This window comes from Phoca vitulina, unplaced genomic scaffold (genome assembly GCF_004348235.1).
Source record: "Phoca vitulina isolate PV1807 unplaced genomic scaffold, GSC_HSeal_1.0 scaffold13, whole genome shotgun sequence".
Lineage (NCBI taxonomy): Eukaryota > Metazoa > Chordata > Mammalia > Carnivora > Phocidae > Phoca > Phoca vitulina.
The window spans coordinates 1751204-1774386 of record NW_022589716.1 but is presented as its reverse complement, the minus strand read 5'-3'; the positions used below and the strand labels follow the sequence as shown (position 1 = coordinate 1774386).

The window sequence follows — 23183 nt, the reverse complement described above, 5'->3', positions numbered from 1 at the left end:
TACATGCATGTTCTGAGCAGCATAATTCACAATAGCCAGAAGGTGGAAACAGTCCAAATGTCCATGAATGGATAAACAAAATGTCATTGCTATGGACTGAGTATGTGTCTCCCCCAAATCCACAGGTTGAAGTCCTAATCCGCAAGGTGATGATATTAGGAGGTGGGGCCTTTGGGAGGTGGTTAGGTCATGAAAGTGGAACCCCATGAGTGGGCTTAGTACCCCAGAGAGCTCCCTTATCCCTTCTGTCATGTGAGGACACAGCAAAAAGATGCCCATTTATGGACCAGGGAGCGAGCTCTCACCAGACACTGTATCTGCCGGTACCTTGACCTTGGACTCCCCAGGCTTCCAGAACTGTGAGAGATAAATTGTTTATAAGCCACCCACTCTATGGTGTTTTTGTTACAGCAGCTCAAATGGACTAAGACAGGGGTATATCCATACAATGGAATATTCTTTGGCCATAGAAAGAAACAAAGTACGGACACACACACTGCAACAGATGAGCCTTCAAAACAGTCCGCCCAGTGAAAGAAATCCGTCACCAAAGACCGCACAGGGTATGATTCCATTTACTTGAAACATTTAGAGCAGGATCCAGAAAGCCACGAGGTAGATTAACGGTTGCCAGGTGCTGGATAGAGAAGTGAGGGAAGGCACAAGGCGTGCTCCTCCCAGCATTACTCAGCCTCACACCACTGACATTTGGGCTCGGATCACTCTTCACGGTGGGGACTGTTCTGTGCTTTTAGCAGCATCCCTGGTCTCTGCTCACTAGATTCCAGCAGCATCACCCCCAAGCTGCGACAACCAAAAATGTCCCTGGATGTGGCCTAAGGGTCCCCTGGGGACAGAATCTCCTCCGGCAAGAACCACTGGCCTAGAAGGACTCAGATCTGCTCTGAGAGCTGGGCTCTCCACCATCACAGCATGCTGACTGCGTGGGAAAGCATGATGTGTTTTCAAGGAACAAGAGGTACCGAAATCACCCCTGCAGGCTCCTTCCCTAAACCACCTGCCCCTGCCAGTCCCTGGGGCGGCTGGTCCGACACCCCCGTGAGACCCTCGGCTTTACTAATTGGACAAGACGTGGGACTGAGCAGGTCGATTATTTTTGTCTCCCCAGATTTTGGAATCGGGACTCAAGAAGGGGCCAGTAGGCAGTGCCAGGTCTCTGAAATGGTGGCTAATGATGCCAGTGGAAGCTCAAGGCAAGTGGAACAAAGGAAGAGTCCAGAACAGAAGCCAATGGGCAGAGAGGACCCAGAGGGCCAGGGGATGAGAAACTGTTCTGATTCTCATGGCTTTCTGGTTCCCATGACAACACCACCTCCTCCATGAGGACTGCATCAGGCTGGCCTGACGGCCCACCCCTTCACCCTGGAACATTCCCCAGTCCGTCTTTGTACTCTTATAGAACCCAGGCCCAGCCTCCACTCTGGGGGCACCAGTCACAAAATCTGGGGTACGGCATGAGATCTGGGGTACGCCCCCCCTAGAGCCAGCAATTGGGTGGGTGGTCCTGGACCGCTTGAGCTCTCCCCATGGCCTTGGCACAAAGCCCTGACTTCCTACACACTAGCACGAGCGGATTCTGTGGCTGGCAAACAAACAAACAAACAAACAAAAAGCCACCCTCACTGGTCAGATCACTGCCATCTTGACTGACATGGTGCAAAGGAAAAGGTCTGGAAGGAAAACCTGCCTGTGAAACTGGAAAGAGGCAAAACCAGCTAGTCCAGCATTTTTTAAATATATATATATATATTTTAATTTAATTAATTAATTAATTTATTTATTTATTAGAGAGTGAGCGGGAGAGAAACAGCATGAGAGGGGAGGGGGTCAGAGGGAGAAGCAGGCTCCCCGCTGAGCCGGGAGCCCGATGTGGGACTCGATCTCAGGACCCTGGGATCATGACCTGAGCCGAAGGCAGTTGCTTAACCAACTGAGCCACCCAGGCACCCGTAGTCCAGCATTTCTGATGGTGGGCTTGAGTGTTGGCTTTGTTGCCGTGTGTCTGCTAATTGGCCTCCGCCCCACCCTCCTGGGGGTCCGGAGTCCGGCTGCTGGGTGCGTGATGGACCCACTCCTCTCTCCTGCTCCTTATTTCTGACTCCCCTCCTTCCCTACCCGGCATCTCTGAGAGTGGCTCCTGACCATCCTGACATCACAGTGTGCAGCCCTGAGATTTTCTCTGGGCTGAGCAGCTAGATGTAAGCATTCAGTCCTAAAGCTCTAGAAACACATTGAAATTGGATTTTCCTATTTGCTTTTTTTGCTGATTCCCACGCGACAAGCTTGGGATGAAGTGTAGATGTACGCTGGTGGTCAATCCTTCAGGGTAATTGGCTTTAAAAAGGTTTTTCTGAGATCTCCCCATAATATTACCTATTAAATACAGAGGGGAGCTTGCAGATTTACAACAGGGAAAAAAAATCCATGCCTGAGAAGGGCTGAGCATCACTCAGGTTCACCCTGAATGTGATCAGGAGGAAGCATCAGACCAACCCAGATGGAGGGACATTCTACAAACTCCCCCCAGCCCAGGAGTGGTCCCCTGGACCAGCAGCATCAGCATTGGCCAGAGAGAAACATGGGATTCCTGGCCCCAGCCCAGACCTGCTGAATCAGATTCTTTATGCAAAAACAAGACCCAAGATACGAATCCCCATCAAGGGTTGAGAAGCACGGATCAATAAAATAACTGGCCTGGACTCTTCAAAAGGACAAAACCAGATGGTGGAATGTTCCAAATTAAAGGAGACCAAAGCAACTTGACAATTAAATTAGACATGCCATCCCGGTTTGGATCCTGGATTGGGTGTGGGCGGAGAGGAGGGGGGCCGCTATAAAGGACGTTTTTGAGACAATTGGCAAGTGTTCACTGTAAACTGTGCATTAAATAATATTATTGCCTCTGTGATGTATTTCCTGACTTTTGTAATTGTCCTGTGGCGATGTGGGGTTCTGATTGTCCTTGTTTGTAGGAAATATGTGACGTATTTAAGGGTAAAGGGGAATAATGCCTGTAATGAATTTGCAAAAGAAAGAAAGAAAACTAGAGGGGGTTAGGGAGGGAGGGAGAGAGAAAGCTAATGCGGCAAATCAGGGATTCTGGGGGAAGGGTATATGGCCATAGTTCTCAGCTGGGGCTTACTCTGCCTGCAGGGGACTCTTGGCAATATTCTGAGACAGTTTTTGGTTGTCACAGCTCAGGGGTACTATGAGCATCCGGGGTCGAGGCCAGGAATGCTGCTCAACAAACTACAGTGCATAGGACAGCCCCCACATGCTGATGATGCGGGCCCCAATATCAGTAGAGCCAAGGCTGAGAACCCCTGATGTGTGGGCCAGTCTTTGCTCTAGTTTTGTACTATGGGAATTCTTCCACTAGTCTATAATATTTCTTTTTTTTTTTTTTTTTAAGATTTTATTTATTTATCTGAGACAGAGAGGGCACAAGCAAGGGCAGGGATGGAGGGAGAGGGAGAAGCAGGCTCCCCGCTGAGAAAGGAGCCTGATGCAGGACTCGATCCCAGGACCCTGGGATCATGACCTGAGCCAAAGACAGACACTTAACCGACTGAGCTGCCCAGGTGCCCCTCAAAGTATTTTAAGTAAAAATTGTACAAAGGAAATACCACAGGCAGGCCCATAGAGACAGGAAGCAGGTTGGGGGCCGCCAGGGGCTGGGGGTGGAGAGTGGCTGCTAATGGGGATGGGGTTTCCCTTTGGGGTGATGGGAATGTTCTGGAGATGGACAGTGGTCGCACAACACTGTGAATGTCCTCAATGTCACTGAACCATACACTTTAAGAGAGCGAACTTTATGATCCATGAATTGTGTTGGGTTGAATAGCGTCCCCCAAAGGTCATGCCCACCTGGAGCCCGTGAAGGTGACCTTATTTGAAAACATTCTTGAGAGGAGCAATCAGCATACCATGAGGTCTTACTAGATCAGAGTGGGCCCTGAAGAGGGAAATGGGGACACGAAGGCCCACAGGGAGGAGACCGCGAGATGGGCAGAGGCAGCGGTGGGAAGGATGGGTCTACAGGCCAAGGGTTGCTGGCAACACCAGAAACTAAGAGAAAAGCCTAGAACCAGCTCCCCTGGCGCCTTCAGAGGGAGCATGGCCCTGCCAACGTCTTGACTTCAGACTCTGGCCTCCAGGACTGTGAGAGAAGACGTTTCTGTTCTGAGCCCCGAGGGGCGAGTGCGTGCATTCTGTCTCAATTAGAAAGAGGGTGAAGACAACAGAGACTTACCGGGAAGACACGATGTAACCCAGCACGTGGGCCACCAGGAGCTGCCCGTGTGTCTGCTCCAGGCGGGCACACAGTTGGTGCATTGCTTCCTTAGCAGTGGAGGCTAGAGGGGCAGGTATGGTGAAGGAGGCCCATTTCCGGGCCTCCTCGAAGGCCAGCCTCAGCCGTCCTGGGTGCCCACACTCCGGGAGGCTGGCCCAGAGCAGTTCCCTCTGCTCTGGGCTCAGCGTCCTCCTCGAGGCTGCCAGCAGAAGCTGGATCATCTCTTGCCCTTGGTTTCCGGAGAGGGGTTTCACCTCCCAGTAGGCCTCTGGGTCCGTCAGCGTCTGTCGCATGGTGTCTAGAATCCCCCGCTGCCCTGAGCAGGCTGAGAGGATGAGGTGGACCCTCGGTGGGCATTTGGGAGGCAGCCAGGGGACCCTCCGGGCGCGGCAGATGGAATCCACATCATCCATGGAGTCCAACAGGATCACCAGGGACTCGAAGTTTCGGCAGGAGACAGTGTGGAGGAGGGTGTGGAAAAACTGGACCACCCTGGCATGGGCCTCCAGGACCTGGGCCGGGGGCAGGGGCAGCCCGTAGGCCAGGCACAGCTGGAAGCAGATGCTCTGGAGCAGGCCGCGGGCATTGGAGCTCATCTGTGACATCCCCAGAAGCCGCAGGACGGTCACCGTCTTGCGGCCAAGTAGTCTCGGCATTTGCTCTGCCAGCTTGCACATCAGAGCTGTCTTTCCAATGCCTGGGGGTCCAAAAAGCACCATGGGTGAGTGTGGACGGCCGTCATTCTGCCAGAGCTGCTGCGCCAGCTGGGCCAGGAGCTCCTGGCGCCCGCAAAAGGTCCGGGTGGCCTCGGCACTCAGCCCCAGGTGGTGGCGGATCTCCTGGTAGAGCCATGCCAGCTCCCGCCGGCCCGCCTCCAGCTCCCGGAGGTGCTCAAGGACCTGGTGGTTAGCCCTGGCCACAAACTGCTCCCCCAGCTCCTTCAGGTACTGAGCATGAGCCTTGTTTTTGGGGTTCACCAGGTCTCGGCTCCATGGCAGGTGGTGGGCCTGGAGGACTCCGGGTTGCATGTCGGCAATGCGTCCCTTGAGGCCACTGAGAAGGTTCTGGGCATCCGTGTCCAGGCAGCCATCTGTGAGCCGGTCTACCATCTTGAGGGCGCAGTCTTCCAGGATGTGTTTGTGGAGGTCTTGGATCTCTCTCAAGAAGACGGTTGCCCCCTGGTCTCCGTCTGTCAAGCTCAGCAGGCCCCGGTCTATCTCCCATTCAATGACTAAAAAAGTGAGGGAGATGGGAAGAGAGTGTGGTCATCATTGTGTGATCAGCTGGCCCGAGTGGAGACACTTGAGAGACATATTTGGGAGGTAGGGACATTAGTTCTCCCACTTAATGTGTGCTGGAGTCACCTGGCATGACCATAGACAATATGCAAACTAATGCACTCAAGTGGGTTCCAATAAAACTTTATTTACAAAAACAAGCAGTGGGCCGCATTTGGCCAGAGGACTATAGTTTGCCAGAGTCTCCTGGGGGCTCAAAAACCCCATATGTCTGGGCTCTGCCTCCAGGAGTTCTGATTCAGCAGGTCTGGGTGGGGCCCATGGGTTTGCATTTCCAAAAAGCTCCCAGGTGATGCTGAGGCTGCTGGTCCAGGGGCTGGGCCAAGAATAGCGCTGATTTAGTCATTATTAATCAAAGAAACCTTGGTGTAGGCAGCACAGAGATTCTATGTGAGAAGCAGCCCCGTTATAAAACACTACGGTAGTTGCTGGGGCTGGGGGAGAGGGATGGGGAGTGACCCTTAATGAATATGGAATTTCTTTGGGGGTGATGGAAATGTTCTGGAACTAGACAGAGGTGGTAATTGCACAACATTGTGAATGCACTAAATATCACTGAATCATTTACTTTAAAATGGTTAATTTCATGCCATGTGAATTTCACTTCAATTTAAAAAATATCCAATGTCAGTTTTGGGTGCCTCCCTCACCACACATTCATTCAACAAACATTTATTGAGCTCCCACTTGTGGCAGCCTCAGCTCTCCAGACAACTAGCAGTGAGAAAAATGCCCAAAGGTCCCTGTTGCCTTTGTGGAGTGGTTATTCCAGTCTTAGTGAAAAAATGGACACACAAATGGACAGACGGCAGAAGAGAATATCTGTCCATCCTGGGTGGAGTAGGGCAGGCAGGGCATTTGAGGCCACAGAAAGCTGCTGCAAAGGCATGGGGGCCGGGTAGAAAGTTTTTAATGAGCCTGGAGGCTGAGAGCAAAGGTCGGCATGCTTTTCTGTAAAGGCTCAGATAGTAAATACTTTAGGCTCACAGGTCAAATGGTCTCCATTACAACTATTCAACTCTGCTGTTGTAGCGTGAAAACAGCCATAGACAACATGCGAACTAATATGTTGAGTGTGTTCCAATAAAACTTTATTTATGAAAACAAGTGGTGGGCCGAATTTTGCCTTTGGGCCCTGGTTGGCTGACCCCTGTCCCAGAGCATGCAGCAGCTGCCCTGAGGACCCGAATTTTCCAGAGCCAAGAGCAGACACTGATTTCTCCTCGGAGGCCACTGTTTTGAAATAGCAGTCAGACCTGAGGAGTTATTTTTTAAGCCGCCCTGGGCCCAGCAGAGGCTCCCAGGTCTCTGGAGCTGAGCGAGTCAGGCTCCCTTGGAGACAGGACTCAGTCTCAGAGCCAGAGATAAGAGCCACTCAAAAGCCCTCCTTGGAGTGACACCACAGCCCCCTCAGGCCCTCGAATGGAAGTTGGGGATAAAGGCAACTGACAGTCCTGACATGGGATCCTTCTGGGACACGTCTCAGCATGAATCAATGCAAGACCATCTGCTCTGCTCCCTCAGGCTGCGCGACCTTGGTCAAATCACTGCGTCTCTCTGAGTCTGTTTCCTCTCCCATAATATGGGTGTACTAGTTTAATCTCTCTCTCTCTTTTTTAAGATTTTATTTATTTATTTGTCAGAGAGAGAGAGAGAGAGAGAGCACAAGCAGGGGGAGCGGCAGAAGGAGAAGGAGAAGCAGACTCCCTGCTGAGCAGGGAGCTCGATGTGGGACGCAATCCCAGGACCCTGGGATCATGACCTGAGCCGAAGGCAGACGCCCAGCTGACTGAGCCACCCAGGCGCCCCTGTGCTAGTTTAACCTTGCCTAGGCTCCTGGCAGCATCTTCTATGAAACAATGCTTGTGAAAAGCTGAGCTCTTTATGCCAAAGGAACAAAGCCAATCTCCAAAGGTTGTAGACTGTGTGATCCCATTCTATAACATCATTGAGATAACAAATTATAGAGATGGAGATGGATTACTGGTTGCCAAGGGCTGGGGACTGAGGGCAGGGCCGAATGTGACCCTAAGAGGGTAGTGGGGGGAACTTTGCAGTGAGGAAACAGTCCCGCATATGGACTGTGGCAGTTATTCGAAGCTACACAGGTGTGAAATTTTCTTAGCGTGAAATACACATGTGCACGTGCACACACGCAAATGCACGTTTGTAAAAGTGATGCTTTGTCAGGGGTGCCTGGGTGGCTCAGTGGGTTAAGCGTCTGCCTTCAGCTCCCAGGGGTCCTGGGATTGAGCCCCGCGTTGGGCTCCCTGCTCCTCAGAGAACCTGCTTCTCCCTCTGCCTCTCTTTCTCTCTGTCCCTCATGAATAAATTAATGAAATCTTAAAAAAAAAAAAAAAAGTGATGCTTTGTCTGGTTGTCACAGTGTCCACTTTTGGTTGTACTACTCTAGTTTTGCAAGATGCTACCTGTGGGGGAAACTGGGTGAAGGATACATGGAATTACTTCCTACTTTTTTTTTTTTTTGCTTTTTTGGGGGAATCTCTATTTCCAAATACAAAGGCTGAAAAGAAGAAAACTGAGAGCCAGGGGCCTGGAAATAGGCTCTGAAGACACCGCTGACAGCAGCATATGCCTTTGTGCTTTCTGCTACTTTCAAGGAGTTTCTGTTTGTTCTTTCAAGTGGGAATTCTTTTTTTTTAATCTATTTGTTTGAGAGAAAGAGAGTGTGCTGGGGGAGGGGCAGAGGGAGAGAGAGAGAGAATCTCAAGCGGACTCCATGCTGAGCGCAGAGCCGACACAGGGCTCGATCGCATGACCCTGGGATTATGATCTGAGCCGAAATCATGAGTCGGATGCTTAACCGACTGTGCCACCCAAGCGCCCCTCAGGTGGGAATTCTTCATGGGCTACGCTTGATCGAACGAGATCATGGCTGGGACGAGACCACGGGACAAGATCCTCACAACGATTCTGTGATGTACTACCTCAGACTAGTTCCATTTTACAGATGAGGAAACTGAGACTCGGAACCTGCCAGAGGTCAGTACAGCTGGGAGAGGGCAAGGCTGAACTGCAAGTCCAGGCCCACCCCAAAGCACAGACCCCAGACGCTGATTACAGTCCCAATGGCAGATATCTCTATGAAAGCAGTTAGCACATTTGGCTTCATGTCACAGAGCAAGGAATAACAACACAGTAAGTGCTCAATAGATGGTGGCCATTAATGTTATTATTCACATAAACACTGTATTCAAGATCAATATGTCATTCGTAGTCTTAACCAAAGTATCGGGTTAGCATCACCTGTGATATCAGGTGGGTGTCAGGTACCCCTGGCATGATGGGATAGGGAAGGAACTTCACCTCCGTGGTCTTCTTCCCAGAAACCTATGACCCCCGTCCAACCATGAGAAAACACCAGACAAGCCCAGATTGAGGGACATTCTGCAAAAGACGTGGCCAGCCCTCCTCAAAAATGGTCAAAGTCATGAAAAACAGGGAAAGGCTGAGACACGGTCACAGTCCAAGGGAACCTGAGACGTGACAACTAAACGCAGCATGAGAACCTGGACGGGATCCTGGGACAGGAAAACATTAACGGGAAAACCAAGGAACTCTAACTAGACTCTGGAGTCTAGTTAATCGTCATGTACTGATGTTAATTTCTTACTTCTGGCAAATGTACTGTGGTCACATAAGACGTTAACGTCTCTGTGTGAAGAACATACAGAGACTCTGTACTTCCTGCAAATCTAAAATTATCCCCAAATAAAAAGTTGAGTTTTAAAAATTGACATGTCATTACTAGAGTTAATATATATGATAAATAATAATCAATACATTTTAGTACAATTAAAATACTACTGACATAAATTACATTCAATATCTTTAAACAAGTCAATGTGTTTAATATGTTCATAATATAAATCCATGTATTCAATATGTGGACAAAATGAGTTCATGTTTTTAATATTTTTGGTAAGAGAAATTCATATACTATAGTTTTGGTGATATAAATGGACATATCTGACACACTACTGAACACGTGAATGGTAATAATCTGTTTCTTGCTGGCAGCAAGCAGTGGGGAAATGGCTTGGCGACACTGCCATTTTTAAAAAAAAAAATTTATTGATTTATTGATTTTAGAGAGAGAGGGAGCACAAACAGGGGGTAGGGGCAGAAGGAGAGGGCGAGAGGGAATCCCAAGCAGGCTGCACGCTCAGCACGAGTCTGACTTGGGGCTTGATCTCAAGACCGTGAGACGATGACCTCAGTCGAAACCAAGAGTCAGACACTTAACCGACTGAGCCATCCAGGCATCCCGGCAACACTCTATTTTTAGAAAAATCTTTCTGGGAGCCAGTGCGGAGGATGGAAGAGCCAGAGGTTAAGGCTAGAGGTGGGAGGTAAGGGGCCAGCTGAGAGCTGGGTGATGGACTCTGGTCAAATCCCTATTCCCCACCTTAGGTGTAGGAGACCCCTTCCTGTATCTCAGTTTCCACCTCTGAGGCAGGTGCAGGGAGGCTGGAGGACTCAATGTCCCCAGCAGGGGCTGGCTCCTGGGCTAACATAAGGTGACCCGCTGTTCCAGTTTTTCCAGGACTATCTGGGTTTAGCCCTAAAAGTCCCCAAACAAACCAGGATAGTGGTCATCTTAGAAGCCTTCCCTCAGAACCAGGAGTCTCCCTGGGAGAAGGGGAGTGGGAGCTGGAGGAGGAGAAGAAAGGAGGGTCCTAAGGGACAAAGAATCAACCAGGACCTGGCTGAACTCTGGGATCAGTACAATAACCTCTTGCAGAACCAGGGACCCAGGAGCTAGGCTGGTCTGGTATTTACAGGAGTGTAGGCTATGGCATTTGGACAGAACGCGATGCGTGTATTTGAATTCGGGGCATTTCCTGTGGCCCCTGGCAGGGGTCCCCACAGCCTCACCTGACCAGTGGTAGCGGTACCACTGCTCCTGGGTGATGAGGCCCAGCCTCCGGGCCTCCTGGGCTCCAGAGCGCAGCACAGAGGTCAGCGTGGCCTCTTCGGGCCCGTGGGCCTCCACGGTGCCTAGCGCCTGCAGCAGGTAGGTGGGGGGCACAGCGTTCTCATCCCTCCGGAAGCGTCGAGCCACCAGGTCCAGGTCGCGTGGCCTGGAGGTCAGCTGGGCTCTCAGAGCTTCCCACTCCTTCTCCTCGATCAGCGTGGGGACTGGGGAGGGGCCGTACTGGTCACCTAAGAGGGCCTGGCAGAGAGAGGGGCACGGGTTCAAATCTTGGCTTGGGCGCTCAGCTCTGTGACCCTGGGTGAGATGCACTGAGCCCCCCAGACATGGGCCGGGCTGTGGCGCCACAGTGATGGGTTCATTAAGAAGTGCAGGCTAGAGCCTCAGAGCACCTGCGCGTGAAGGTCCCTGAGAGCAAGGGACATCGGACAGGCACATTTTGAATCTGATCATGTACCAAGCATCAAAGAATCTTTTGCTGGGAAAACCCTCTGTGGAAGCTGACTGATGGCCCCCAAGGATAGCCTACCCTAATCCCTGGCCCCTGTGACACACCTTATATGGAAAAGGGTTGTGATGGTTATTTTTAGGTGTCAGTTTGACTGGGCTGAGGGATGCTCAGATAGCTGGTCGAATGTGATTTCTGAATGTGTCCATGATAGCATCTCTGGAGTGAAGCCGATGGCCCTCCCCAGTGCAGGTGGGCATCATCCAATCCACCAGGGGCCCAAATAGGACCCAAAAAACCAAAACCAAAACAAAACCAAAAAACGAGAAAAGATGAATTCCCTCTCTCTGCTTGAGCTGAGACATACATCTTCTCCTGCCCTTGGCCATTCGTGCTCCTGGCTCTTGGGCTTTGGGACTCAGATCGGGACTTGCATCTTCAGCCCCCTGATTCTCAGGCCTCAGGCCTACAACTGAATGACACCACCTGCTTTTCCAGTTCTCCGGCTTATAGATGGGAGATGGTGGAACTTCTTGGCCTCCATAACAGTGTGAGCTGATTCCTGTCATAAATTGTATGTATCTCGTTTTTCTCTCTCTGTATATTCTCTTGGTTCTATTTCTCTGGAGAACCACGACTAGCACCAAGGTCTTTGCAGATGTGCTTAAGTGAAGGATTTTGAGCTGGGGAGATTATCCTGGATTATCGGAGCCCTAAATGCAATCCCAAGAGCCCTTAATAAGAGACAGGCAGAGGGAGAGAAAACTACAGCTTCTCATATATAGGCACCGGCTTGTCCCAGAAATAGAGATGTGGTGGAGCTAGGGCCTCCGTTGGCCCCGCCCAAATCTCATGGTATGATGTGGTCCCGGGGGCAGGTGGGTCTGAAAGGTACAAGGTGGACCCTGTCTTTATTTAGATTTAAGGATCGAGCTGAAGAAGAAGACACGAGAAAGGGTGCACTGCGCAGAGCGCCTTGCAGAGGGGACAGGATGTGCAAAGGTCCTGTGGCAGGAAGTGGCTCCAAAGAGCTAGAGCAGGAAAGCCGGGTGGGGAAGGTGTTTGAGGAGGGGGCAGTGGTGAAACATAAGGGCATCCCTTGTGCTCATTTCAGCAGCACATACACTAAAATTGGAATGAAACAGAAGGCCACCCCCGTAGGCAAGATTTTGCAGGGGTTGGAGGTGATGAAGCCCTAAGACTTTTGTCTTTTTTTTTTTTTTTAAGACTTTGGTCTTAATGCCAAAAATCCTAGGAGCCCCTCTCTCTGCTCCAACAGAAGGTGCAAACCGGAATGCTAGAGAATTAGGCTAGAGGAGGTCTAGGACACCGAGCCTGACGTCTTGAGTTTCCTCATCATAAAATGGAAGCAATCACCCCTCCCCTCTTCACCGGGTTGTGCCAGAATATTCCAGGGGTGTGCACCGAGGAACTTGGATAAACAGAGCCTGTGATGATGGGAGGTTGAACAGGAGGCCACTCTCTGGGGGCCTTTCCCAAAGCATCAGCCTTGGAGCAGTGAAAGAAGTTAGAGAAGCCAGCTGACCACAAATCACAGATCTTAGGAGGGAGACCAGATGGAAAATGCTCCTGCCTGAGGGATCAGAGCAAGAACAGGAAGAGCTTAAAAAAAAAAAAAAGGAAGAGCTTGAAGGAAAAAGGTCAGGAGCCACCAGGAGCAACTCTCTGGAGACGCTAGAGCTGCGGGTGACCCAAGAGAGCCAGAGCCTCTGAAGGAAGTACCGTGGGGAGCCTTCCTCTGTTACTCTTGCTGCCTAATGACTTATTTACCAGAGAGACGCTTCTCCAAGGGCTGCCAGCGCAGCTCTGATGTCCACAGGAAAACCCCCAAGTCAGAGCCACTGAAGGAGAAGGATGCGGCGACTCTCGGGGGACAGAGGGAGATGTCTGGTTCAAGAGGAAAGCAGGAAGCGGGTAGAGGTCAGCTACCTGCCCAAGGAGCCCTTCTGGAAGGACGAGCAAGGTCCCTGGGCTAGTCGGGCCTGGGGGAAGCTCAGAGATCATCATCCCGTCCCCCATGCTACCTGGAAGCTGCATTGTGCTTTTCACTGCCTGCAATTTGGGTTGCAAAATCGAATTCCTCCTGGAGTTTCTTTTTTCCCCATCGCCCATTTTTCTTTAGAAAATTTTTTTCCTTTCCTTTTTTTTTTTTTGAAACTCCATGAAATGATCAATCGTCGGGCTCATTTGGAAAACTAAATTGGAAGATTGGGGGGGAAATGTATGAAGGAGATACACAGCAGGAGGGTAGAGCCCTCCAAACACTAGGATGCATTTTAAAGCAATAGTAATTGAAGCAGAGGGGTTCAAAGGGCACAAACTTCCAGCTATGAGATAAACAAGGACTAGGGATATATAATGCACAGCATGAGGACCATAGTGGATGCTGCTATACATGTATTTGAAAGTTGCTAAGAGAGTGGCTCCTGAGAGTTCTCCTCACAAGGAAATAAACCACCTTTTTCTTTCTCTTTTTTTGTATCTATAGGAAATGATGGATATTAATTAAACTTATTGTGGTCATCATTTCATAATACATGTAAGTCAAGTCATTAAAGACGCACATCGGAAACTTACACATTGCTGGATGGCAGAAACATCTCAATAAAACAGGGAGAAGGAAAAAAAAAGGCAGCACCAACAGACAAAGAAAAACATAGAGCAAAAGACTGAAAACGGAAGTCTGACTCTATCGATTGAACTTCATACATAATAAAGAAAGCTTCTCACACATGTTGGCCAGGTCTGAGTTTCTTTTGGGGAGGGAGGTCTCGTCTCTAAGGCAGTACTAGACCCTTCAGTAGCGCTGGAAGTGTGCTCATCTGTGTTGTCTAATACGGTGACCAGTTGCCACATGGGACTATGAAGCCATTGCAACATGGCTGGTGGCCCTGAAGACCTGAAATTTGAATCCTACTCGATTTTCATTTATCTACCTTTATTTATTTTTTTTAATTTTTTTTTTTAAAGATTTTATTTATTTATTTGACAGAGAGAAAGTGAGAGAGGGAACACAAGCAGGGGGAGTGGGAAAGGGAGAAGCAGGCTTCCCGCCGAGCAGGGAGCCCGATGCGGGGCTCAATCCCAGGACCCTGAGATCATGACCTGAGCCGAAGGCAGTTGCTTAACTGACTGAGCCACCCAGGCGCCCCCATTTATCTACCTTTAAATTTGCTTCATGTGCTTTGTGGCTACTGTGCTAGACAGTGCAATTCTGAAGCCAAGCAGCCCTCAAATATTTCTCTTTATTTCCCTAGATAACAGCTTTTATAAGGGGGACCACCTTCTCCTACACTCTCCTTTGTCTCCGGGAGAGGTTCCAGGGGAGTTTTCTTTTTATTCGGAACTGCTCGAAGCTTCTTTGTGACTAAGGCATTTTGGGGCGAAGATACTTTCTTGACTTTTTCCCTCTTTACCTTTTAGGACAGAGGTCAGCAAACTTTTTCTGGGAAGGGTCAGATAGCCAATCTTTTCAGCTTTGCAGACCAGGTGGCTTCAGCCACAACTATTTGGTTCTGTGTGTGTAGCTGGGAAACAGCCATGGATGATAGGTGAACGAAAGAGTGTGGTTGAGTGCCAACAAAGCTTTATTTACAAAAAAAAAAAAAAAAAAAAAAAAAGCTTTATTTACAAAAAATGGGCCAGATTTGCCCCAGAGGCTGTAGTTTGCTGACCCCTGCTCGAGGATTTATGAGCTCGAATGTCATAGTTCTTGGATGTATCTGGAACTTGGTGGTGGAATAAATCAGGACAGCGGAATAGCATTCGCTGATCGTAGCCCAAACCACTAATTGTGAGCTGGCGGTTATTCTGGGGACAGAGAGGGTGCTGTTGGGGTGGGAGGACAGGATGAATACCCTGGAACATGGAAAAACTGGTCCCACCTAGCGTCAGAGGAAGTTTGCCCTGAGGCAGGCTCTAGACTTCTCCCAACACCATGACGCACAAGGGAGAAAAGAATTCCCAACATCCTGTGGGTTTCCATCCTTTCTGTGCTTTTCCAGGATCCCCACATTCCACACACATGAAGTGGATGAGGTGAGAAAGCTGGGGGTAGGTTCAGAGCAAATTCTAAGTTTCCTTTGGGCTTCTACCCTCTGCTCTCCAGCTCACCTGTTGCTTCCACTTGGCTGCTAATGTCTGGATCCCAGCTAGCTTGGTGGAAAATGAGTAGTGATCGATTAGCAATGTCTGCCATGGGAAGGCTATGGAGATTAGGTACCATAGAAGAAATGCCACCCACATCCCTCCACCGATGGGTTTGGCTAGTGGGTAGGAGCCATATATCAGGGATGGAATGAGAAGTAATCACCAACCCATCCCTCCCAAGAGACTCACAACAAAAGCGGGCCCTATGGATGTTTTCCGACACCGGTCGAGCTCCTCCAAGCAGAGTTCTGTGGTCATGTGGTCAGTGGCCTCAGTGTTCCGAATACCCCACCTCAGATCAACAACCTGGAGATTATAAGTGTTGGTGTGTCAGGGAGGTGGCAGAATGGATGATTTTTTTCAATTCCTTTTGACAAAGGCATAAAGTTTCTTTCAGTAATTTTGGACAGTCTCTCCCCAAAGGGGGGTGTCCAAATTGAAAGAACTTGAATGAAGCCCATAACCCCAGGGCTATCATGAGAAAAACATCAGATAGACCCAGATGGGGGGCATCCTGCAGGACGGCCAGTCAGCCCTCTCCAAGACTGTCAAGGTCATGAGCAACAAGGAAAGACTGTCTCAGACCAGTGTCAACCCCACTAGGTCCCCTGGACGGGGTCCTCGACCAGAGAGAGGACACAAACAGAAGAACCATTGACATCTGAATGAAGCTGGTTCATAGCAGCATACCAATGTCCATTTCTTAGTTATGACAAATGTACCCGATGATGTAAGATGTTCACAATAGGGGGAAAACCGGGTGCAGAGCATATGGGAACTCTGGACTGTAGGCCACCTTCACATAAATCTAAATCCGAAATAAAAAGTTAACTTAAAAACAACATATCAGGGGCACCTGGGTGGCTCAGTTGGTTAAGCAGCTGCCTTCGGCTCAGGTCATGGTCCTGGAGTCCAGGGATCGGGTCCCACGTTGAGCTCCCTGCTCAGCGGAGAGTCTGCTTCTCCCTCTGACCCTCCCCCCTCTCATGCTCTCTCTCTCAAATAAATAATCTTAAAAAAAACAACAACAACAACATATAAAAAAAAATGTTTAAAGAACTTGGCCATATTCAGACTGTTCCTTCCTAAGTGAGGACATGTCCACACTTGTTCCCAGAGCTTTCTTTGCAAAGGAGGGTGTTTAGTTTGGCCAAAATCAGACTTGGCAAAGTCTCCTTGACAACCACATGCTTGCGGTCCACTTTCGCCTGCTTGCCTGAGGGGGGCCAGGCAGAATGGCTCAGTGTCTGATGATCGATGGCAGGCAGAGTCCAATTCCCAGCACTGCTTCTTTCTTAGTGATATAGAAACTACGATGCGTCTTATAATCAGGGGGGCCTTTGATGGAATGGATCGCTGTCACACAGGTCAAGGAGTCAGGGTCAACTGAAGCCAACGCTCCAAAGATGCTTTGTCGGTTTCCCCATCAAAACGTGCAGGGGGCAACATCCTACGCCTGGATTGGTGCGAGAGCCATAGGGGCCTCTCTTTGGGGACTGCTGTCGACTGTGCCAGGCAGGTACACCATTAGTATTCCCGAAAAAGGCACCTCCCACTTCTGTGTACACCCCAAACACCCCACGGTCCTCTTAGACTCCCCCTGAAGCTGCCCCAGTCCGGGGAGGGCCAAGAGGGCAGGACAAACCAACAACGAAAGGCAGGTAAGTGGCATGCCCAAGGAGCAGGGTCCCAAGGCGGCCCCCCCCAGCACTCCCAGGCCTCCTGGGCTCCCCGAAGTGCCCGCGGCCATAATCCCTCCCCCTGCCTTTTTAGAGGACTTTCATCTCCACGGGGCATCACCAGTGCGGAGCCTCTCGGAGCCAAGGGTCCCGTGCGACTAGCAAACCCTTGGTCTCTAATTTCAGGACAGGGGACACCGAGGCAGGGAGGAAGCTATTACCTCAAACATCAGCCCATGCTTTTGGCAGAAGGTTTGCACTTCGGGGAAGGCCGTGCTCTGCAGGGCTTCTCTCTCTGCATCCATATCTGCAAGGAACAGCATAGAGGATGTTAGCTGGAAGATCCCAGAACCCTTTCTTGCCCCCATGGCTCTGCTTTTAGCCTCATTTGTCCCCACTAAGGCTGGGGTCCTGTGGGGCAAATGAAAAGATACAAAAAACATCAAGAGGTAAACCGGAGAGGGCCTTTCCTGGTATTAGTGCTAAAAATCCCACATCCCAGGAAATTCCTCAATCCCAGCTAACCAGGATGGTTGGTCAGCCTAACTTAGGGTTGCCAGATAAGTACGGGATGCCCAGCTGCATTTGCGCTTCAGATAAGCAACGAAAAACTTGATAGCATAAGTATATCATGTTCCGTGCACTATTTGGACACATGTGCACATCTGATAAGCCCAGCTGAATTTGCATTCCAGATAAACAACAATTCATCTGTTAGCATAAGTATATCCCAGGTCATGCATGTACTATTTGGGAAATACTTATACTAAAGGATTAGTCATTGTTTATCTGAAATGCAAATTTAACTGATGTCCTGCTTTTGCTGTTCTGTTTTGTTTTGTTTTTTGCTTTTGCTAAATCTGGCAGCCCTACCCGGGGTAAACCTGGATTCTAAGACCTTCTGCACCACTGACTTCACTGTGTGGCCCAGTGCCAAGGGTCAGGCTATTCTCAGTTTCCCCCCTCTGTAAAATGGGGGTGATGCTTCTACTTTGCAGGGCCGCAAGCTCCCCAGAGTCAAACGCCTCTGCTTGTCTTGGTCATGGCTAAGTTCTTAGCATTCAACACAAGTGCTCAGTAAGTGTTAGTTGAGCTACTGAATCTTACAAGTAAAAGCACCTAGCATGAGATAGACGTGGAAGAAATGTTTGTCTTCTCCCCCTGGTCAGGGGGAGGTCATCGGAGGGTTCAGGGAAGGACTCCCAAAGCTGTTGGCACAAAGAAGCCATCCGGGCCCTGGGACGGGAGCTGACCTGGGTTCTAGTCTCGGCTGTGCCTCCTACCCCATGCTCTTCCCCCTACCCCATGCTCTTCCCATGTCTAATGCATTCCATGGGTTATTCACATCCGTCCATAAAGTATTTATTAGGAAGTTGCTCTATGCTCAGAACCTTGCTTAACCACTGCGGGCACGGCAGCAAACAAGACATAATGGGGATGATGCCCTGTGCTGGAGCCGGCCCCCACTGGCTTGGAAGAGCCGAGTGCTAAACCTTCAGGAATTTTGTGAATTCACATAGCCACTACAGACAATTAAATCATCGGAACTTAGGATGGAAAAGGCAGATGGCAAATGCGCAAAACGCATCACTTTGTGATTATTTAATGGCATTTGACTGTGAGCTCTGTTCTGGAGTTCGGTCCTGGCTGCTGATTTTGTATCAGGGCAAATATTAGAGGAGATTGAATTACTGCACATCTCTGCCTGCGTGTTCGGAAAGTCCCATCGGCAGCTCGAAATTGACCCTGGTGGAAGGATTTACACCACGGAAATGGGCGGACGGTACAAATCGGGTGTTTTGGTGTTTTTTGTTTTGTTTTGTTTAGATTTGGGGGGACAGGCTCGTAAACACCCTGCCAGCATACTACCGTCCTTGCCCCCACAGGGCTCGCAACCTGCTCGGAGGAGCCAGACATTAAATACACATACCCCTGACCACGGTTACGGGGCCTGGGGCTTCAAGGGTCCCACGACCTGCTGGAGCTCAGGGTGACCACAGCACGGGGGTGAGGGGAGGACCCTATGAGATCAAGATGGGAGATGAGGAGGGTCGGGTCATGCAAAGCCTGGTGTCTGAGGAGTTGGGGGGGAACGGCTCTCACACTCTTTAAGCCTGGCCTGTAGTGCATTCATCATAAATGTTAGTTGCAATATGGTTTATCACTCACAGCAACTCTATCCAGTCAGGCTGTCAGCCTGACTTATCAGGGAGGAAACAGGGGGTCTAGGAGGCTCCCCCTCACCAGTTCCCATGTGGGTCACTGGCCAGGCTGCATTCTTATCCAGGTCTCCTAGAGGACCCTATGAGCCATGCCTTGGCCACCTCGCCCCTCCCCAAGAGTACCTGCTTGCCTCTAACCCCCCAGCCCTGCCCTGCCCTGCCCCTTACCCGAGACTGTGGAGCTGATGAAGATGGCCACACTGCTGGACAGAGGTGCTGGGAGGGGGCCTGCCTGACCCTGGAGAAGCCGCCTGCAGGTGCCCGGGCTGAGGGGGCCCACACTCATGCTGCCTGTCCACCTGGATGACGCTTCCCCAGCATAGGGCCTGGGACTCAGGGACCTCAGGCCAGAGGCCAGGTGGCCTTCCTGGGAGGGCAGCCAGGCAGAGCCTTCTGGAATGGGGCGTCCATCTCACCCCCTTGGTGCCTTGGAGTCCCCGCCACCTCCAGCGCCCCTGGGGAGCTGAAGCCACTGCTCCGCACTGCTCTGCTTGGTCTGCAAGCACTCACGGGGGTTGTTGGACAGTGGCTTCCCAGCCAAGGCCCCTGGATGTTGGTTCCTCCAGGCTCTGAAGCCTTTTGCCCCTCAACCAGCCAGCTCCTCACGCCAAGAGCTCAGCCGTTGCTACGCAACTACGGTTTCCTGGAGCCCGGCATTGGGGCCTGGGGACCAGCCAGCCTCTGGAACACCTAGGTCTCCTGGGGATCCCTGAAATTCGAGCCTGGGCCCAGGTGCGCGGAGGGAAGCTGTCAGATGCTGGGAGTCGTGCCAGTCCTGGTGGGGCAGGCCAGAAGGACAAACACAGTGGAACCCCTACCTCCTGCTGCGCTCACTGTCCCCTCCAAAGGTGGTCCAGGCACTGCGTGTATATTTAAAAAAAATTTTTTTTAATTTATTTTTTAAAGATTTTATTTATTTATTTATTTGAAAGAGAGAGAATGAGAGAGAGAGAGAGAGCACATGAGAGTGGGAGGGTCAGAGGGAGAAGCAGGCTCCCCGCGGAGCAGGGATCCCGATGTGGGACTCGATTCCGGGACTCCAGGATCATGACCTGAGCCAAAGGCAGTCGCTTAACCAACTGAGCCACCCAGGTGCCCCTGCGTGTACATTTTAAACCAGCAGTTCTCATCAGGGGCATATTCTGCTTCCCAGGGGACCCTCGCACACTTTGGTTGTCACGACGTTGGGGAGGAAGAGCTGCTGGAGTCCAGTGGGTAGAGCCTGGGGATGCTGCTCAGCCCCCTACGATGCACAAGACGGCCCCACCAGAGAGGATTATCTCTCCCTGAATGTCAGCAGTGCTGAGAAACTGAGGAACCAGCTTTAAAGCAACTCAAGCCAGATCTCCTTGCCTGCAGGAGGCGTGGAGCCTGAGGATGCGAAGGGAGATTAGCAAGTCTCCAGGGGCAGTTCGGGACCTACCCATATCAAACTGAGACGTGCTCTTTGAAATAATCCCAAAACACTACTTGTGACAACATGAAGAGACCTGGAGGGCATTATGCTAGGTGAAATAAGCAGGACAGAGAAAGACAAATACTGTAAAATCTCACTTCTACGTGGAATCGAAAAAAGCCAAACTCATAGAAACAGAAAGTAGAGTGATGGTTACAGGGGAAAGGGGGTGGGGAGATGGGGAGATGTCAGTCAAAGGTTACAAATTTCCAGTTAAAAGATGAATAAGACTGACCCAGGGATCTAATGCACAGCGTGGGGGTCATAGTTAATACTGTATTCTATGCTTGAAAGTTGCTAACAGCATAGATCTTAAAGGTTCTCACCATGAAAAAGAAATAGTAATGAGGTGCGTGTTGGAGGTGTTAACTAAGGCCACTGGGGTAATCATGGTGCAAGATAGAAGTGCATCAAATCAGCATGTTGGCTACCTTAAACTCACACATTCGCCGATTATCCGACAATAAATCCGGGGGAGAAAATTAACCAAAAACATGGCCTCTATGATCAGGGAAAGACCTTCTCATTATCTGACCTTACTGAAAATGCCCTGGTGATCTGAGTCCTGCCCACCACCTCTCCACGGTAACGAACCGCAGACAGAAGGAAAGCATACCTGGGTGTCCATGGTTGAGATGCTGGCTCGTCCATCGCTGTCCTGGAGGAGTTGAGCAAGTGGCCTCTCTCCTGGGACATCAGCCACATCGTCTGTGAGATGGCAGTGAGAACCGCTCCAGGATGGGCTAGGACCAGGAGAGAAAGGCACTCCCCTCAGGATCAGCACATAAGGGAGCATGATGAGCCTGAAAACCAGAACGAATGCCAGACATACCCACGATGGCCCCCCGTGTGAGCGAGGCATTTGGGAGTTGGGAATGCCACGTCCCCACTTTACATACAGGTGCTTGAGAAATGGTGGTATCGGTTCAACCAAACAGCTCGAGCTTCTTGATACCTTTTCCTTCTCTGCCTCAACTTCCCTTCCCTGCCTCATTCACCCAGGAAAAGAGTCTGCCTTTAAGGGGTCCCCAAGACCCCCCCTCAGATTCGAGGATTCGTTAAAAGGACTCAGAGAATTCGGGAAAGCAGTTCTCATGGCGAAGGTTCATTACAGTGAAAGGACAGAGATGAAGGGCAGCCAGGGGAAGAGGCGTGCAAGGCTGTGTCTGGCAGACGCCGGGCTTGGGCTTCTAGTTGCCCCCTCCCAGCGGGGTTGTGCGGGCAGCACTGGATTTTCACAGCAACGGTGTGTGACAGCACGCTCGGAGGATTGCCAGCCAGGGAAGCTCACCGGGGCCTTGGTGTCCAGGTTTTTCCTGGGCATTGGTCACACAGACACAGCTGACTTCAGAGTCCAGCCCCTCCAGAGCTCCTCCAGAGTGGATACCACAAGGCCCAAGGTCCCCACTAGAAATCACATCGTTAGTATAGACTCTTCGGGTATATTCCGAGGCCCCCAGGTAAACAAACAACACTCCTATCAGGCAAGACATTCCAAGAGCTTTGAGGGCACATCCTGGGAGCTGGTCAAGGGCCAAACCTTTCATGTGCAGGGTGTGGAAAACCCAGGCCTGTTAAATGAAACTTTCCTGCACAGACCTGAAAAATGTTGTACCATAATTGACTGTCACCATTTTACAGATGAGGAAAACTGAGAATCAGAGTGAGAACTTTTTCACTAGCCTGGAAAGGTAGGGTAGGGTTGGGGAGTGAGTGCTGGTCTGCCCCCTTCTTCTCCCCATCCTGAACCCTTTCATGTCATCCACTCCTCGGCTTAAATGCTGCTTCCTAAGAGGCCCTCCCTGATTGTCCCATTGCTCAATGACCACCCCCTACCCCCGAGTCACTCCCAATGCCATCACCCTGTTTTAATTCTCTGTGTGGTACTCACCACCAGCTGATACGTTTCTTCTTGCTTCTTTACTGCTTGTCTCTCCACAAGAACATGAGTTCCATGAGTGCAAGGACTTTGTCTGCCAAGGTCGGCATGCTTGGCACATAGTAGGGCTCACTAAATGATCGTCCCATCAACGGGCTCATCCACAACTGTCCATCTTCCTTGACTCCTATTTGTCACCGCAGGCAACTGAGCAAGACTGGATTTCCCCAGGAAAGACGGAGGCCCCTTGCAGGGCCCGCCTTCTGATGTTTCTTGGGGTCTCTGGCCTCCCTCTTGCTCCTTTCCGTGGTAGAAGGGCCAACTTAAAATTCTCTGGGGAAGTAGGCTGGAGAAGAGAGTTTTCTGGGTGCAGCGGTGCCCGGAAACCAGGCCCCCGGCAATCCTAGAAACTTTTGTCTTAGGTACTTCCCAGGTCTCTCCCTGCCAATTCGCCTAGCAACCGGGAAAATGAAAGAAATTGTGTGGCTCCCGGGCCCTGGCTTAGCTGGGCACTTAGCCAGACTCGATGGTTAACCATTGTGTGCCGGGCTAATACACTCATCACAGTGGAGCCCATTTGTTAAGGGTCCGTGAGGTGCCAGATGGTTGGCATCCCACATGGGCAGTGTGCCCGAGAGGCAGATATTATGATCCTGTCCCACTGATGGAAAAAAATGAAGTCCAGATAGATGAGGCCCCTGGCACCAGCCACTTGACCTCTCTGGGCTTAAGTTTTCTTCACGATCTCCAGAGTTGGCG

General features: G+C 50.6%; 1 protein-coding gene across 9 annotated transcripts in view; it reads right to left on the bottom strand.

The window, feature by feature from the left end:
• The window catches only part of NWD1 (NACHT and WD repeat domain containing 1), a 60947-nt gene extending 38072 nt beyond the window's left edge, over nt 1-22875 (bottom strand). For 2 of the 9 annotated variants that reach the window (XM_032412335.1, XM_032412332.1), the window contains exons 1-5: nt 22437-22875; nt 17089-17174; nt 15378-15494; nt 10513-10810; nt 4274-5546 (exon numbers count right to left, since the gene is read on the bottom strand). In XM_032412335.1, coding sequence (XP_032268226.1) covers nt 4274-5546; nt 10513-10810; nt 15378-15494; nt 17089-17174; nt 22437-22545 — 1883 coding nt within the window. In that variant the 5' untranslated portion in view covers nt 22546-22875. Of the gene's footprint in view, nt 1-4273; nt 5547-10512; nt 10811-15377; nt 15495-16044; nt 16087-17088; nt 17178-21161; nt 21349-21377; nt 21752-22436 lie in introns of those variants that run through there. The other 7 variants (XM_032412328.1, XM_032412329.1, XM_032412330.1 and 4 more) reach the window with 7 other exon arrangements.
• Between the last annotated feature and the right edge of the window lie 308 nt (nt 22876-23183).